The sequence below is a fragment of the Choloepus didactylus genome, chromosome 11 (genome assembly GCF_015220235.1).
Source record: "Choloepus didactylus isolate mChoDid1 chromosome 11, mChoDid1.pri, whole genome shotgun sequence".
NCBI classification, from domain to species: Eukaryota; Metazoa; Chordata; class Mammalia; order Pilosa; family Megalonychidae; genus Choloepus; species Choloepus didactylus.
Window position 1 is genome coordinate 16422661 of NC_051317.1, and position 16541 is coordinate 16439201.

The 16541-nt window shown below is 39.1% G+C and overlaps 1 protein-coding gene across 1 annotated transcript in view; it reads left to right on the top strand.

Annotated features, from left to right (window-relative positions):
- The window catches only part of HAVCR1 (hepatitis A virus cellular receptor 1), a 28577-nt gene extending 17381 nt beyond the window's left edge, over positions 1 to 11196 (top strand). Inside the window, exons 9-12 of the mRNA XM_037799107.1 lie at positions 2224 to 2279; positions 5316 to 5427; positions 7169 to 7205; positions 9529 to 11196. Coding sequence (XP_037655035.1) covers positions 2224 to 2279; positions 5316 to 5427; positions 7169 to 7205; positions 9529 to 9643 — 320 coding nt within the window. The 3' untranslated portion in view covers positions 9644 to 11196. The remainder of the gene's footprint in view (positions 1 to 2223; positions 2280 to 5315; positions 5428 to 7168; positions 7206 to 9528) is intronic.
- The last annotated feature ends 5345 nt before the right edge of the window (positions 11197 to 16541 follow it).

Below are 16541 nucleotides of genomic sequence, written 5' to 3' on the forward strand. Positions count from 1 at the left end.
TTGCCCATCTGTAAGAGGCCCATGCATGCATAGACTACTTTTTGTCAATCATTCCTGGAGCCGGTTGTTTTAAAATGGACCTGCAGTGAGAATCAGAGAGGGACCCATTCACTTGGGATTAGGTAATTGTGACATTTGGTTTTAAAAGTGGAATCCTTGGTGAGAACAAAACCAAAATGAAAATAGATGAAAACACAAGGTAACAGCAGTAGAAGCAACTATGCATCACACTTTTAAGGGTATGAGGAGGAAAAGAGTAGGAGTGGGGAATCATTCTCTAAAATATCATGTCACTAAAACCTGGTCAAGGTAGAGCTTTCCAGAGTGGAACAGACATTGGAGCAGCTGTGTCCCCAGGACTTGTGTGATGGCTGCCGTCTTGGCGGTGGAGCTGAGGTTCCCGGGCCAAGTTTTCACTGCGCCTGTGTCTATCTTCAGTTGGCTGAGGCATTAGAGAAGCAAAGAATGTTAGATCTGGAAGGGATTTTAGTTGTCATATGGCCTGCCACCCACCTTTGACAGATGTACGTGCCAGAAACCTGTCATATGTTCTCTCATTTAATTCTTGTCTTCAATGCCAGTGTTACAAATTAAGGCACCTTATGGTTGAGCTTATGAGTTAGACATCTCCACATTCAACCCTCAGTTATTAGCTGTATGCCCTTGGACGAGTCATTTAAAATACCTCTTAAGATGTTTGTGATGATTGAAGGATATGATGTTTGGAAAGTGCAATGCACAGTACTCCCCTCTTGCACCCCCACATGCTCTTTACATTATATCATCATCAGAAATAATAATAGATAATATTTATTCAACATGGTGTTCAATTCCTTATATACATCACCTAATTTAATTATAACTACTTTATGAGTTGCATACTATTATCTTTATTTTATAGATGAGGAAGCTGAGGGAATTAAAAAGCTTGTAGATTACCCCAGCTACAAAAGTTTATATATATATATATGCAAAGGACCTTGAGCATCAAGGTCATGAGCCATGGTCACATTGCCCAGGGACCACTGTCAGCAATGAACTCACATTTTACCTGACACAAGTCCATGTTATTTCTGCTGCATCGCTCAGCCCTATACATGAGTGACTTACTTAAGGTCACAATATAAGTTCACAAGACCAGCCTAGATCTTGCCTTTGGCCCTCTGGGAAGCAATTCCAGAATGAGTAAAATGTAAGCAGAGTAGTATTGTGAAGATTTGGGGGGATATGGTTTTTTCAGTTTCATTTGTGTGGAGGTTTTATGGCTTTGTCCATAGTTGGAGAATTTTATAGACCTCTAAAAGTTTCATTTGGTGAGAGTGCAATGTGCATTTATGAGCACAGTTCTGTCATTTACTAGAGGTGGAAATTGTAAACCACTCCAGGTCTCAGTTTTCACATCTATAAAGTGGGATTAAAGAAAAGGTTGTTGTGGGGATATAAAGTGCTTAACATATGGTAGACACTCAGTAACAAGATTCTGTTTTGGGGCTATAGTTGTCTAGGAAGGCCAATGGATTATGTTCTGTATTACAAAATTTCAAAACACTTTGAAAATTTGAACTTTCACAAGTTTAAAGCATAATCTCCTTTTAGATTAGGATTTTAGATGGTATAAATATACATTAGTCTTGTGGTTGATATAACAGGTGTTTTGGAAAATACTTCTGGATCAAAGTCTAGGTATATTTGCATATAATGTAGGAGTTATATGCCATCTGTTTTAGATCTTTAAATACATTTTACTGATATTCTGAATCTAAAACCAGTGTAATGTCCATTCTGAATAGGGTTGTTTCTGATCTTTGGATGCACATATGACTTCTGGGCAGACAGTGACAGCTTTTTAGCTGGCATGAGAATATTAATTATCTTTAAGTTGCATTTTTAACCTGAATTCCAGGAATGGGCTTATGGAGATCTGTGACTTCCCTAATATTGTGGCAAAAATTTTTGTGTATATGTGTGTTTTTTCCCTCAAGAATTAAAAGGAGTCCATTTTCAAAGGGGTCCATGATAAAAAGGTTAAAAGTCACAGTCCTATGGGTTAAATTGATAAATATTAATAATGTGGTATGACTCCTGCAATGCCTACAGCACTTGGCCATATTATTATTCAACTTTTCATTCATCACTGGAAGGCAATATGAATACATTTAGTGTCTGCAGTGAAAATTCAATATTTTTTTGTAATTCTAATTATTTTTCCTTCTTGTTGAGCAGATGGGAATGGCACTGTGACACAGTCTACAGATGGCCTTTGGCATGGAAATCAAACTGTAAGCATATTCCTTCCTACTTTATTAGCCAGATTCACTTGTGTATGTTACCCTGGAAGCAAGTTACATGTGGAGACTACTTGTACAAAAACTAGTCCACAGTTTGATTGTTTCTTGTTAAAAAAAGAAAGGAATGAAGGAAAGAAAGAATTTGATTCTTAAGGAGGGAAGGTTGATTTGAAAAATTTATTTGGGTAGACCAGTTTGATGAGTGATATTTTATTCTACACACATGTATATACACTACCTAGACTTTCAGCTGGCCAAAAATTAGAAATAGAGAATGAGTTAAACCAGGCAAAGGGGCCTGGCATATCTCAGGCTTCTTCCAGGAGGTGGTGATGATCCCTTAGGACCTGTGCCGGGAAACTTGAACAAAAATCTGCTCTCCTACCTGAGCAGAAGAATTAAATTGCGATCAGGGCCATTTCTGGGAACAGTTACTTTTAAAGAGAGTGAGTTAATTTTATATACCAAGGAGGACTTCAATGGATCATTAGGGAAACATCATGTTTTAAATTAATGGGGTAGTAGGGAAGCCATCACAAATAAATGTATAATGTAAAAAGAAAGTGTGCTTGCTATCAAAACTTAAAGACATGCCCCGTAATATCCTTTTCCAACCCAACTGCTATCCTATGTAGAAATTTTGAGGCCACTGTTACTTTTTTCTATACTTATATCTCCTCTATGATGACTTATTAAGGTTCTCTACAACGTTGTGATTCTGTAAGCAGTTCTTGTAATTTTTCCACAGTAAGCCTGAGAAACATTAAAGGGGCCCCAGTTTCATGATGTTTTACAGTCATCTTTGCAAATAAGTTGGAAAAGTATATCAATATGATCTTCTCTTTTGACTCTCCTGAAACAGCCTTTCTATTACTATATGCAAGTAACTCTTAGGAGCAAAAACAAAACAAAACAAAACAAAAACAAAAACAAAAACAAAAAAGAGGCTGAGCTTATGAGAACAGTCATTCTGAGAGCAAAAGGCCATGACAACATGGCCATTGAAAGAGACAAATTTAAAAGTACGAAAGCTCAGATATAAAGTGGGGCTATTTAGTGTAGGACCAAATGGTCTTATGCCGTACACCTTAGTAGATATCTAGAAAATTTCCACAACCTATACAGTGTGACCTCTGACCAGTCCGGCACAGACTCTGATTGATCTGATGGATGCAGGCTGTATTTGTACATATCGACTACAAATCAGAACTGACATTATGTAAATAAATGTTGTGTTTATTGTTTTGTTACATGATCAAATTTATCCTGGAGGGAGAAAAAACACTCTGAATGATGAGGTTGTTCTTGACCTCAGTTACATACAGAACTGGCACGTTTGGTAGCAAGTAGAAGCAATTTAGGAACAAGTTCAATATGGGCAGTAGAGAAGACATGGGCTTTTTGTGTCTTGGCCCTGAACAGGTCGAGATTTGTGCTAGGTATCTTGAAAACAGGCGGCATTTATTTTGAACTGGTAGGTCAACCTCCTAGACTCTATCTTAAGAAGAAAATTGAATCATTACATGAAGATGTATGAACAAAAAGTATTCACTGCTGTTAATTTTAATCATGAAAATGTTACAGTCTAAATGTTCAATAGAAAGGGATTATTTATTTAGTCAATTAAGTATGTCCATATATTGCCATTTAGAATGCAATTACTACAGTGCATTTACTGACATGAGAATACAGTTACCATAGAGTAAGTGAAAAAAGCAACATTTCATTCTACAGGATATATAGCATATAATAATTGTTTCAGTTAAGAACAAAAAAAAAACCATAGAAGGGTTTATAAAGCAAAATGGTAACAGTGGCTATTTCTGGATTTTAGGATTATGATTTATTTTAGTTTGCCTTTATGCTTAGCTTCATTTTCCAAGATAAACATTCAGTATTTATATAATACAATACTTAAAAAATAAAATGAAAGCAAAGCCTGCTTCCTGAAATCCCATGCTCCATCTAACCATTTGACCACCCAATGGTTAGTAATAAGAACACAGCTTTTCTGCCTTAGACACTGGCCTTTCCTCTCTAAGCAAGGCTCCGTCGATGCTATGTCATTCTCCTCTAGATTCCAGTGTGTTTAAATGAAGTACCTGAAAGTGCTTTCTCAAGAGCCCTGTTTAATCTGCATTTTACAGATGCAGAAACAAAGGTTAAGAGAAGTTAAATAACTTGTCCAGGGTCATCTAGCCACTAAGTGGGTGAACTGGCATTCCGACTGCAGAGATTAAGCTTTTACCTGGGAAGAGACTTGATTCTTTTCTCTCTGAGGTTCCATTTTCTTTCTGTAAAATACTTACCCTATGGGATGTCTTTAGGATTAGAGCTAAACCAGGCAAAGGGGACTGGCACATCTCAGGCTTCTTTCGGGAGGTGGTGATCCCTTAGGACCTGTGCTGGGAGACTTAAACAAGAATCTGCCCTCCTACCTGAGCGGAAGAATTAAATTGTGATCAGGGCCATTTCTGGGAACAGTTACTTTCAAGTTTATTTATATACACTTAAACCGAAATATTGAATTATCTTTAAAAAAAAACTATTCAATTTTAAAAAGTGAGCACATTCAGATAACATCAGATAAAATCATCAAGCTAATCTATATATGAGCAAAAGGTGATTGTTTTGGGATATCATGAGGGTGTATTTGTGGAAGTAATTTACTGATATTTTTTAACTTTCTAAAACTTTTTTTTTACTTTATTGAGTTATAATTTTCATACAATAAAATGCAACCATTTTAAGAGTACAATAAGCATTTTGACATGTATCTACCTATGTCAGTATCACCCCAAGCAAGGTATAAAACATTTCCTTCTTCCCACAAAAACATTTTGAATTTCAAACTGCCTTAGAATTTCACCATATGGTTACAACCTCAGAATATGGGGCCTTATCCCTCAGGTTTCAGAAACACCCAAGGGCCAAAAATGATAAATGTGTCTGGGTAAGTTATACTAGGAAATGTTTTCTCTCCATGACTCTAACAAGAAGCTTTTTCTATCTGCTGATTTTCCTTAGGGGGTGTCCCTGGTACAAGAGCCAGGGATGACCACCGCTAACGGAGTCTACATCGGCATTGGTATTTTTGCTCTGGTGCTTCTCAGTGTTCTAGCTGTCATGATTATTAAAAGTAAGTCATTTCAGGATTGTGCCTGATGGAAGAGAGTAAAGGCTCCAGGGTCAAACAGTTAGGGTTGAATAGCTCTGGCATATGCTTTTGATTTCGTATCACTTCCCTTGCCCTAGTATCCTCATTTATAAAATGCACATGGTAATACTACCTACCTTAAATATGAAGTAGTTCATAATGAATGAATGATAGTTCCTGCAGGGCACAGAGAATGGTGGGTGGCATGGTTATAAGTACACAGCAACCATAAACTGTTATTATTATACTTGGAAAATATCCTTTTGTCATGAATCTCTGTAAATATAGTTGAAGGTGAGGAAGGCATATTGATACATTAGATAACTATTTTAGAACTGGAATGGATCTTTATAGAATAATCCAATGGCTACACATTAGACTCATCTGGTGTGGGGTAAGAGGCTTAAGGGTAATAATATCCGGGTATTTCAGGGCCCCACCCCAGTCCTGAATTAGCATTTCTAAGGGTGGAACCTAGATTTTGATGACTGGATTAGTTGAGAGCCATTCATTCAACTATATGCCAGGAATGCCTCAGGTCACTGGCTATCTCCTGGCGCTTACTTCCTAGTAGAGTTGATGCTGGATATCAGTGTTTCTTTTTTCTTTTCTTTCTTTTTCCTTCCATTTTTTGGCCCCCTAAAGAGAGAAATTAAATACTAAGAGATAGAGCTTGTTTCATAGTGTTGAAATCTGATGAGTCACAAATTACTGTAATATATAAGATTTTTTTTACTCCCACCCCCAGCCCCTACCCCATAACCAAGTTTTTCCCCTATGGGGTCATTATCATCTGGAGTTCTCCACCCACACATTTAACAGAAGAGGCAAGTGAGACATTGGGAGAGGAAATGGGACTGTGTGGCTAGGACTAGAACAAAGGGATTTAAAAGGCAGCCCTTCAGGGGTCCACCATGTCCCCAACAGTTGTGTGTGTGTGTGTGTGTTTCCTATGATAATTTGTTGCCCTCATGAAGGAACCACAATCATCCATTTGGCAAGACTCCATATTAGAACCCATGACTGATCCACTTCTTTCAACTGTCTAGGCAAAAGAGAGTTAGAAAATTGAATGTACTGCTGGCAAAACTGAGGAAGAGTTTCCACATAATTATTTAAAACTTAGTAAAAATTATTATTTGAAAATTGGGTAAAATACATCAAATCTACTCCCCTCCTAAACAGAAATGACTCCTTAGCTCCCTCTTAAGAGGAGGAGCAACTGGGAGTATAAAGATTGGCAAAGGTACTTTACAGTAGTGGTGACTCTAGGTGTGATTTTATGTCTTATTTTGCCTGGTACAATTCTGATTTTTGTCTGTTCTCCAGCAGCCCATCTAAAACTTTCTGAATTTTTTTTCATTAAAAAAATGAAATATAATTATTAATAATTGTATTAAAGTAAGTCAGGATGTGTGGCTGTATAAACTAAATCATTAATGAAAACGAGATACCTTATAACCAGGGGCTCAGTTGGGTCCTACACATTCAAAGAGGGATCACAGGGGTTGCCTGATATTTTTAGGAAAGGGTTGCACTTTTTTTTCCTGTTCTTTTTAAAAACTTATTTCTTAGTTCTAAATATAATTATTTCAGCCTCTGGATTCCACAGATTTTTGTGTTGGTACTAAAGTAATAGCAGAAATCATACTGTTAGGAAGAAGATGTGTTGAACTTTTTTACTGACATCTTTAATCTTCTCTTCAACTCCTTCCCAATTTAGGGCATTTATACATAAGAAATAAGCTACAGCAATTAAGGTAAGTTTGAAAGGGTTTGTATCAGTACCTTCTGATGTTCCTGTTCTAGTAAAAATAAAGAGATATTTCTGTCTCTTTCCTCTTTTTCTTTTAAACTTCCTATGCTAAATTCTGGACCCTGAAAATCTAGTTTAATGAGCATGTCTATCATTGTCCATACCTTCAAGTGATAGTTTAGCTTTCTGTATTTCCCTGAAATTGTACCAAACTGCCACAGAAAGAGCACCTCAATCCTAGCCTCTTAGAACAAGAGAATGAAATGGTGCATTTTGCTTGATGGAATGGAATGTTTGAGTGACTCATTTGGTTTGTTCTTTCATTTCATCCAATACTTTCTTTCTTGAACATCTAATATATTTCAGAGAGATGAACAAAGCAGACAGAAAACATGAGCCAATAGACAGTGTTCTTTTAGGTGCTTCCCGATGAATCCCATGAGGGATATAGAGCAGAGTAATGGGCTGTTTGAGTGGGCCCTGAGGGAGCAGAAGGTAGCTCAGCAAAGACCCTGAGGAAGACTAATTTATGTTGAAGAAGCAGGAAGTGCGAAGGCCCTGAGGTGGGTTCTCCACAGTTCTCATCATTTCCTATAGCTTCATACCCAGGCCACTTTGCTCATTTACATTAGTTGTCTGGCCTCATTTGAATTACAGTCTTTGAGATCTTTCAGTCCACTCTGCTGCCCAGTTAAAACTTAAATCCCCTTTATTGCCTCCATGCCATGTAGTCATTGCCTGAATATCTATGAAGGTAGGAGACCACTACTTCCAATGCCATTAGCCTGCTTCATTTGTTTCAGCTTTATCTTTAAGCAAGGACGTTCTTACATTGATTCAAAAGCCATCATTCTTTGGCTACCATCCATTATTCCTAGTTCTCCTTCTTTAGATGTTTGCACATAGACTTTCCTATGTCCTAGTTAATTATATGAACATGTTTTGAGTAGTTCCCAACACATGTAAGGGCTCAGCTAATGTTGGCTTTTATTATTGCATGCATGTTCCTCATGGAAATAAGCCTATGAGACAGGCACTATGACTTTCCCCATTTTACAGATTGCAAAATAGCTTTGGACATGTTAAGTCACATCTAAGGTGACAACACATAGCAGGTAGAGGACTCAATCTCAGGTCTTCTGAAATTCACAACCCATGCTCAGAAATGTTTTTGACTTACTACTTCTGAAAATGGAAAAATAAAATATCCATTATTGGCAGAAAAGTATGGAACATAGCATCCTTTTTAGTTGTTTGATTTCTATCCTTGCAATAACTTATCTTTTCTAACAGGTTCACTTTTTATCACCTAATTACAAGGGAATGAAGACTCATTGTGTTCTTTTCTGGGCGGTCTCAGGTGACAGAGACAGTCACTATATGCAAACCACAATATACCAGCTGCATCAAAACTCCATACTTGGTTTAGAGTTAAGGCATCTTTGTTCCCTGACTGGTGCTTCCACTCTTTCCATAAATTTCTGTGAAATTCAAACCTCATTTCACTGGGACCAACCCCTAATTGCAAAAGATACAAGATAAGCTCCCCAAGCCAAATATTGTTTTTTACAAAAAAACCATCTCTCTCATTCCACGAAAACACCTCTCTCATAGTTTGAGATGAGAGGCTGGCTCACAAAAACATCCACAACCCCCCCCACCCCCAAATTAATCCCTTAATCTCTAATACTTGAACCTTTTGTCCACATGGTGAATGTGTGCATGTGTGTGTGCACATGTTAGAAAAGTCATCTAATCCCATGGCTTCCAAATTTTGACCAGGAGATAGACTCCATGATCCAATACACACTTATGTGAAACAATGCTATTTTACTACATCCAACATGTTATTTTTCTATTCTATTTAGTTTCTCTTAAATGATGGATGTAGATTACTAAAAAGATTTAATTACCTTCTCTTAAGGGTGACACTCCACAGTTGAAAAAATACCAGCCAAACCAGCTGTTAGCCACCTTTGAGAATGTGCATCTTGATTTAGTACTTCATTTTGACATCTGATGTTTATTTTATTTATTTTCCATTTTAGTATTCTATTACTTGAGTCTCCTGGAGACCAGTTTGAGGTTTTGAATATTGATTGGGTTGTCTATCTGTTTACTAAACAGAATTTTCTGCAACTTAACACTCATTGTTACTATTTTCACAACTTCAGAAGGTGCTGTTCATTTCATAATCTTTGTGAACGGAGCTCTGGGAATTGCAAATACTCAGTCTTGCATGATCATGAACAAAAGCACTGCTTGTACTTTAGAAGTGGTCTCTTGCTTCTGTTACTCATTTTATCCTTTGACAACTCTTTCTGCAGAGTGGTTTCATTCAATGGCTCTCACATTGGAGCTTTACAAAGAGCAGCTGAAAACCGTGTCAAAGCAGAAGACAATATTTACATTGTTGAGGACAATCTCTATGTCATGGACTAAGATCCAGCAGCCCTCTAGGGTTTTATTGTGACTGCAGAAGACAGTGACCATTTATCACCATGACAGACTCCTTTTTAGGCTCCAGGGACATTTCTCTGTGTCAGTTTCACCTGGCATCTCAACATGTTGCAGAGACATCCAGTAGAATGACTCTAGCTCAAACATGTGTGCAGTCAACCTCATTGGTGATATACTCCTAACTATCCTAAAACTGGCTTAATCTTTCCAGTCATCATAGAGCTCTCTCCAAAATATGAAAGCTTTAGAATTGCATATTCTCTTCAGACTCGATGAATGCTGTATCTATCAAAAAGAATAGTTGTGGAGGAGATAGGAAATGAACTCCTATCTTTGTCACCAAACTGTCAAGAAGAGAGGAAGAGGACTTACAATCTGTAAATCCAGTTTGGGACTTCAAAGGGCTTCACGTGGGAGCATGCATGCTTATCTCTTTGTTTTTAAGATTGTAATTCTAGATGTTACATTTCTAAGGTCCTCTGAGGCTTTCAAATCATGGAGGTGCACAGGTTTTTATTTCCCCTGTGGGGACGTAAGAAGTCTAATCTCACCATTTTGGTACATCTGGTTCCTTATCTTGGGCTCTGGAAATATGATGCATTAAGGGCTTTCCCTGAGACCAGGATGGGTATTTCAACAATTTGAAGAAGCTAGAAGACTGCATTTGCTGTGTGTGGTTTCTGGTGCCATCTCCAGTTTGATAGGGTAGTGAGTATGAGCCAAGGACACATCAGGAAAAGATTACCAATTGACATCTGATTCAGCCATTTATGGCGTGTCTGCTCTGTCTGGGCACCAGCAGGTTCTCTGAAGTAAATATTAGAATCAGGCAGGGCTGAAAAGAAAAAAAAAAAAAAAAATTAGGGAAGAAGGGAAAAGGCTTTCTGAGTTATCAAAAATTCATTAGAAAAGATATTTTGCAAATATAATAACAGAGTGTCTGTCAGTAGTTTCAACTGAAATTCTAGACTTCTAAATTGTCCCCAGGCCACTTTGATATTTAAAATTGTTTCAGAAGGGTGAAGGGTCTTTCTCATATCTAATCAATTCCAATACAATTTGTTTTTCAAAGATTCAATAAAGTATTGATTTTGCCAAAGCAGATAAACAAAAGCCTGTTGTAGCTGCATCTTCAGTTATTGGTTGGAAATGTGGTCAACTCATTTTCACATCGATTTCCAAGGGTGGGAGTTATCAGAAGAGAGACATGTCTGTGTGAACAGTTAACAAAGCTGGGTGCTAATTTCAGTTTCAAAAGTAAACCCTGAGATAATTCATGCCTAGTGTTCCATTCTGAGCAATTCACACCACAGTGGTCTAAGAGGGCAGGATGCTTGTTTCCTAAGGCAACATTTTCTACACTGCTCTGCAGAGTTCTAGGAAATTAATATGTCCGTAATAAATAATGGTTTTGTGGACAAATGAAATTGGGAAACATTGTATATGGGATTTCCCAAACAGGACCAGCCTGATCTGGCCTAAAAATATGTTGTGTTCAATCTATGGTGCTTTCTTCATCTTTAATAAAAAACAGTTTGAGTCAATATGTATAAACCTGGATGTTTTAGTTTGCTAATGCTGCCAGGATGCACAACACCAGAAATGGATTGGCTTTTATAAAAGGGGGTTTATTTGGTTACACAGTTACTGTCTTAAGGCCATGAAGTGTCCAAGGTAATGCATCAACAATCGGGTACCTTCACTGGAGGATGGTCAGAGGTGTCTGGAAAACCTCTGTTAGCTGGGAAGGCACGTGGCTGATGTCTGCTCCAGAGTTCTGGTTTCATAATGGCTTTCTCCCAGGATGTTCCTCTCTAGGCTTCAGCTTCTCTCCACAATGTCACTCTCAGGTGCTCTTGTCCTCTCTTAGCTCCTCCAGAGCAAAAGTCTGCTTTCATCGGCCATCTTCAAACTGTCTCTCATTGTAGCTACTCTCTCAGCTTCTGTGCATTCTTCAAAGTGTCCCTCTTGGCTGTAGCTCCTCTTCAAAATGTCACTCTCAGCTGCACTGAGTTCCTTCTGTTTGTCAGCTCATTTATATGGCCCCAGTGATTTAATTTAGACCCACCCTGAATGGGTGGGGCCACACCTCCATGGAAATTATCCAATCAGAGTCATCACCCACAGTTGCGTGGGGTACGTCTCCATGGAAACACTCTAAGAATTACAATCTAATCAACACTGATACCTCTGCCCACACAAGATTACATCAAAGATAATGGAGTTTTGGGGGACATAATACATTCAAACCAGCACACCTGGATATATGAAGTTACGTTCTAGATTTGTAGCTGCTTTAGAAAGACTTGGTCACATCAGGCTGTATTCCTATATGGTAAGAGACATTTAAGTAGAATCACACCTTCCAGGCTGCCAGTCCTCCCTGGGCCTTCCATGCTCACTTTTGGTACCTGTTAGTAACTTTTGTTACTAACTTTGTTTAGTCCATGTTTGAATATATGACTCTTATTCATGGCCTACCCACTAGCATTCTGTGAAACAGAGTATATGGGGTGTGGCGGGAAGGGGCAGCACAAAGGATTAGGAATAAGAAGACCTGAATTTTAATCCTAACACTAATCCTAATAGTACTAGTCAGATGACATTAGGCCAAATTGTTCTTTATGCCCAAGTTTTTTCGTCTGTTAGATATGAGCATTTCCACACCTACCCTGGAATATAGTGATGAATTCCAATGAGATGGTACTTATGAAAAGTCTTTGAAAAGTGAAAAACACTGCAGGTGTGCAAGGTTCTTTTGTTTGGTAGAGTTTGTAGTAATAGGCCTAGCATTAGTGTTCTGCAAATAATTTCAATGGTGTTGGATTCGTATATCTTGCTATATCATACCCCTTATGTTTATTATTTTTTTTCCTTAATAACTTTACCTTTCTGAAAAAGTCCGTGTTGGATAATTTGGCTACCATCTTACACTGAAGTTTCTGGATAAAGAAGAAAAAAATTGCCAATAGGTGAGGAGGGAGAATGGTTAAGAGTGGAGGAGAGGAAGGTATTTAGTTATTATGAAATTTAAGTATTTTTTCAGTAAATACAGCAATCTTATGGCATGTATTTAAATTTTTTGATCCTTTGAGATGCAACTGTTATGATCTGTCTTGGGACATTAGGACACTGGAATAAGACAGCATATTTAAACTTAAATAATTTTGCACAGCATGAAGCAGCAACAGAACCAATCTTTCACTAATAGCCATAAAGATGGTTGAGATAATTTTGTGACTACATGAAAGTGTGAGGGACTCAGTGACTGTCTAGTTATTAAAAGAGGTTTTTCATTTTGAAAACTGACTTACTCTTTTCTCAGGCTGATCAGTTGGTCTGGGCCAGGTGTCTTTAACTTGCTGTGGGTTCACAGGACAAGATCAAAGTGGTGCAAAATTTATTGAGAGTCTGGTATGACCAGGCATTCTTCTAGGTGCTGAGATGTAGCAGTGAATGACTTGAACTTGTTTCTCCCAGGAGCTACAGGTTAGTAGAGAATGAGCACAAAAACCGTCATGTCTGGTACTGCTTAATCCTAAGGATGAGATAAAAGAGAATGGTCTTTTAGAGCAGTGTTTCTCATCTGTGGCACTGACATTTGGCCGGATACTTCTTTGTTGGAGTCTGTCTGTGCATTGTAAGATGTTTAGCAACATCCCTGGCATCCACTAGATGCCAGTACCAAACAACCCTCGGTTGTGACAACCGAAAATGTCTCCAAACATTGCCAAATGTCCTCTGAGGGGCAAAATTGCCTCTAATTGAGAATTACCGTGACAGCAGGTGGGGGGGGGGAACGGGGCAGCTTTTGCTATGCAGGTTGCGGAGACCTCTGAGAAAGTTGTGACATTTGAGTTGATGAGACTAGAAGGATGAGTAGGCAGCAGTCACAGGTTGGTCTGGCAGAAGGAACCCACAAATGCAAAAGTTCTGAGGATGGAAGAAGCTCAAGTACTAAGAGGGAAGAAGTTTGTGGTGTTCTGTTGGCTAAACAATGCCTCTGTGGCTGGAACCGTGAGGAGGGGTGGAGAAGTGAGGCTGGAGAGACAGACAGCCTACCTGACCAGGTGCTGGAGGTGAAAGGCTCAATAAGCACGCTCGTTTGAGAAAACAGTCCCAGTCTTGAAAAAACAAAGCACTTTAGCAAATTAAGGGTAATCCTGATGCTAAACTAAACCAATCACCAAATTTTAACATCTATTAACATTTTTCAGGCATTGTTCTACCTTCAGATAAGCCTCCTAAGAAAAAGCCAGCTTGGTGAGGGGGACAAAAGAGGGTAGGTAGAGGAAGAAGACAGGGAGGGGTAGGTTCTGGCAGTGAGGGGCTTTTCGCAGGGCTATGTGAGGGCCTCCAGGGCTAAGTAAGAGGGATCCAGCACCAAAGTTTGGCTCTGATTATACCCAGCAACACGTGAGCCCACTGTTTGCAAATTTGAAGCTGAGAGAGACAGAAGTGAGGTGGTATGGAAGCTGACTTCAGTTGGTTCAAATGGATTTTAAAAACACTTATGTTTTAATTTTTTTTAAGTGCACCAAACCCCTGATTTAATGCATATTATTTAAGATGAATAAAATCTTAAGAGTTTAAGTTTAAAATTTTAAAGTCTGATCTTAAAGTGATTTGAGTAAATAATAGCAAAAGGGCCATGTGAGGATGGCAAAGTTTATGAAGAAAGGTTATGTGTGAAGTCCTGGAGGCAGTAGCTTTTCAAAATACAGATTCCTGGGCCCTGCTCCTAGACAATCTGATTCAGTAAGATGGGTATGGCCTGAGAATTTAGTTTTTTTTTTTATTTGCATAAATTACAGGAGACAAGCTACTGCAAATAATTTTACATTTCAAAAAAAAATATTCAGTCTAATTCTCAAAAAATGAACATGAAAACTATTTTTTTACTGTGTGGGTATAACTATGCCATTTTGAGGCTAAATTCCTCATCCAGAATCCCCCAAATGTAGGAAAACCCTATAAAATAGAGTGGAAGTATGTTTATACTCCAGCTTTCATCATCTAGTTTGTGTAGAAAGGTTTCTCCCAGATTCTTAGTGCTCTCTGGTGGGAAAGGAGGGACAATTTGCTAATTGGTCCTCCTTCTGGTCTCCCACATCTCTTCGAGGACTACCTTTGTTGGTCGACTGTGAAAGCTTTTGTGGGTCTCTGGGCTACACATCCTTCCAAGGCTGCTTTTTTTTTTTTTCCTTTGCTTCATGATGGTATCAGATTTTCTAAGGAAATATACACTAAAAATCATTGCTCCAACACTGCAAAGTTACTGAAAGGGAGCTGAGAAACAAGGAAGAACATGAACATGGTGTATGCAGGCCTGAGGAAGAAAAATAGAAATCTAATTTTAAAATTACATTGGGGACTAAAAAAGTCCCTCAGCCTTTCTTACTCTGACCTAGAGTGTTTGGGGACTTCTACTGCCTCTCCCCATTCTCCCCTGAGTTCTTTCTATGCAGTTACCAATTTATAATCTATCTATCTATCTATCTATCTATAAAACAAACAAAAACCAAGATCTCATTGAGTTACATCTAAGCTTAAAATCCCCCAATTGCTCCCCATTGAAAGTCCAAACTCCTTAGTAAGCCCTTCACAGCTTATCCCCAACTCACCTTTCCTGCTTCACCGCGTCCCTCCCTGATGTGCTCCAGTGGATCTGAATGCGGCAGGTATCCACCCACCCCTCTGGGGGTCATCCCACCTGCCAGGAATGCTGGTTTCCCAACTCTTCTCCTGCTGGGTATGTCATTCCTCAAGGCCCAGCTCAAATGTCAGCTCTTCGGTCTTTCTTCAGTCTTTCTGAGCCCCACCAGCTGAGATTCTGATTCCATTGATCTGGGCATTGATAGTTTTCTAAGCTTCCCAAGCGATATTTTTCTTCCTCAGGCCTGCATACACCATGTTCAAGAATCTCAGCTGGTGGGGCCCTTCATCCCCCTAGAGAGACTTAATCTGAACTCTTCTGTGCAGCCCTTTTTCATTCCTTTAACCAGTATTATGGAATATCTCCCATAGGCCAGATATGGTGCTGGTGCCAAGCTCAGGTTATCCCTCAGGCCATCAGGACCACCCTCCTCACCCCAGCCTGTGGGATGCCTTTGCGTGGTTAACCAAGAGCTCCATCCCCACCCCCACTCCCCCTGGTTGACATAACCTTGAGCCTGGGCGGAGCCTGGTTATCTTTATGCTGTGCAGATTACAACCTTAAACAGTGACCCTGTAACTTAGTTCTTTGTCCTAGAGATGTTTAAGTTGATGGTGTTTTTTTATGCTGAGCTCCTTGAGGGAAGTATTTGTATTTTCTCAGCACCTAGCTTGCACTTAGCAGGTGCTCGATACATATCTATTAAAATTAATGAACAAATGACTGAGAAAATGTTTCCTAGACTCTTCCTGTGTGGGCTGGGACTGGAGTAGGGGAAGAAAAAGTGGCCTTCACACTCTTTGATGAGATTAAAGCAACTCTACCCACATGGCTGACTGGAGGGCAGGGCAACTGTAGGAGCCTCAGGGGCCCTCCTAGACCAGGAGTTCTCAACCTTGGCTGTACATTAGAATCACTTGGGAAGCTTAGAAAACTATCAATGCCGAGATCAATGGAATCAGAATCTCAGCTGGTGGGGCTCAGAGAGCTTGTTTTGTTCAGTCACCCCAGGTGTTCCCAATGTGCTCTGTAGGTTGAGAACCACTGTCCTAAAGACATTTGGGCAGGGGGATGACACTGTGTTCTCCTACTCTGTGACAAGCTCTCTGAAAAAACAGAAGATTCAAAACACATAAAACAGGAAAATATCAACAATGGGCCATGGCACGTGAACAACCTAGCAGGGAAAAGGGCCATGAGGCTGGGTGACAGCGGATCTGTCCA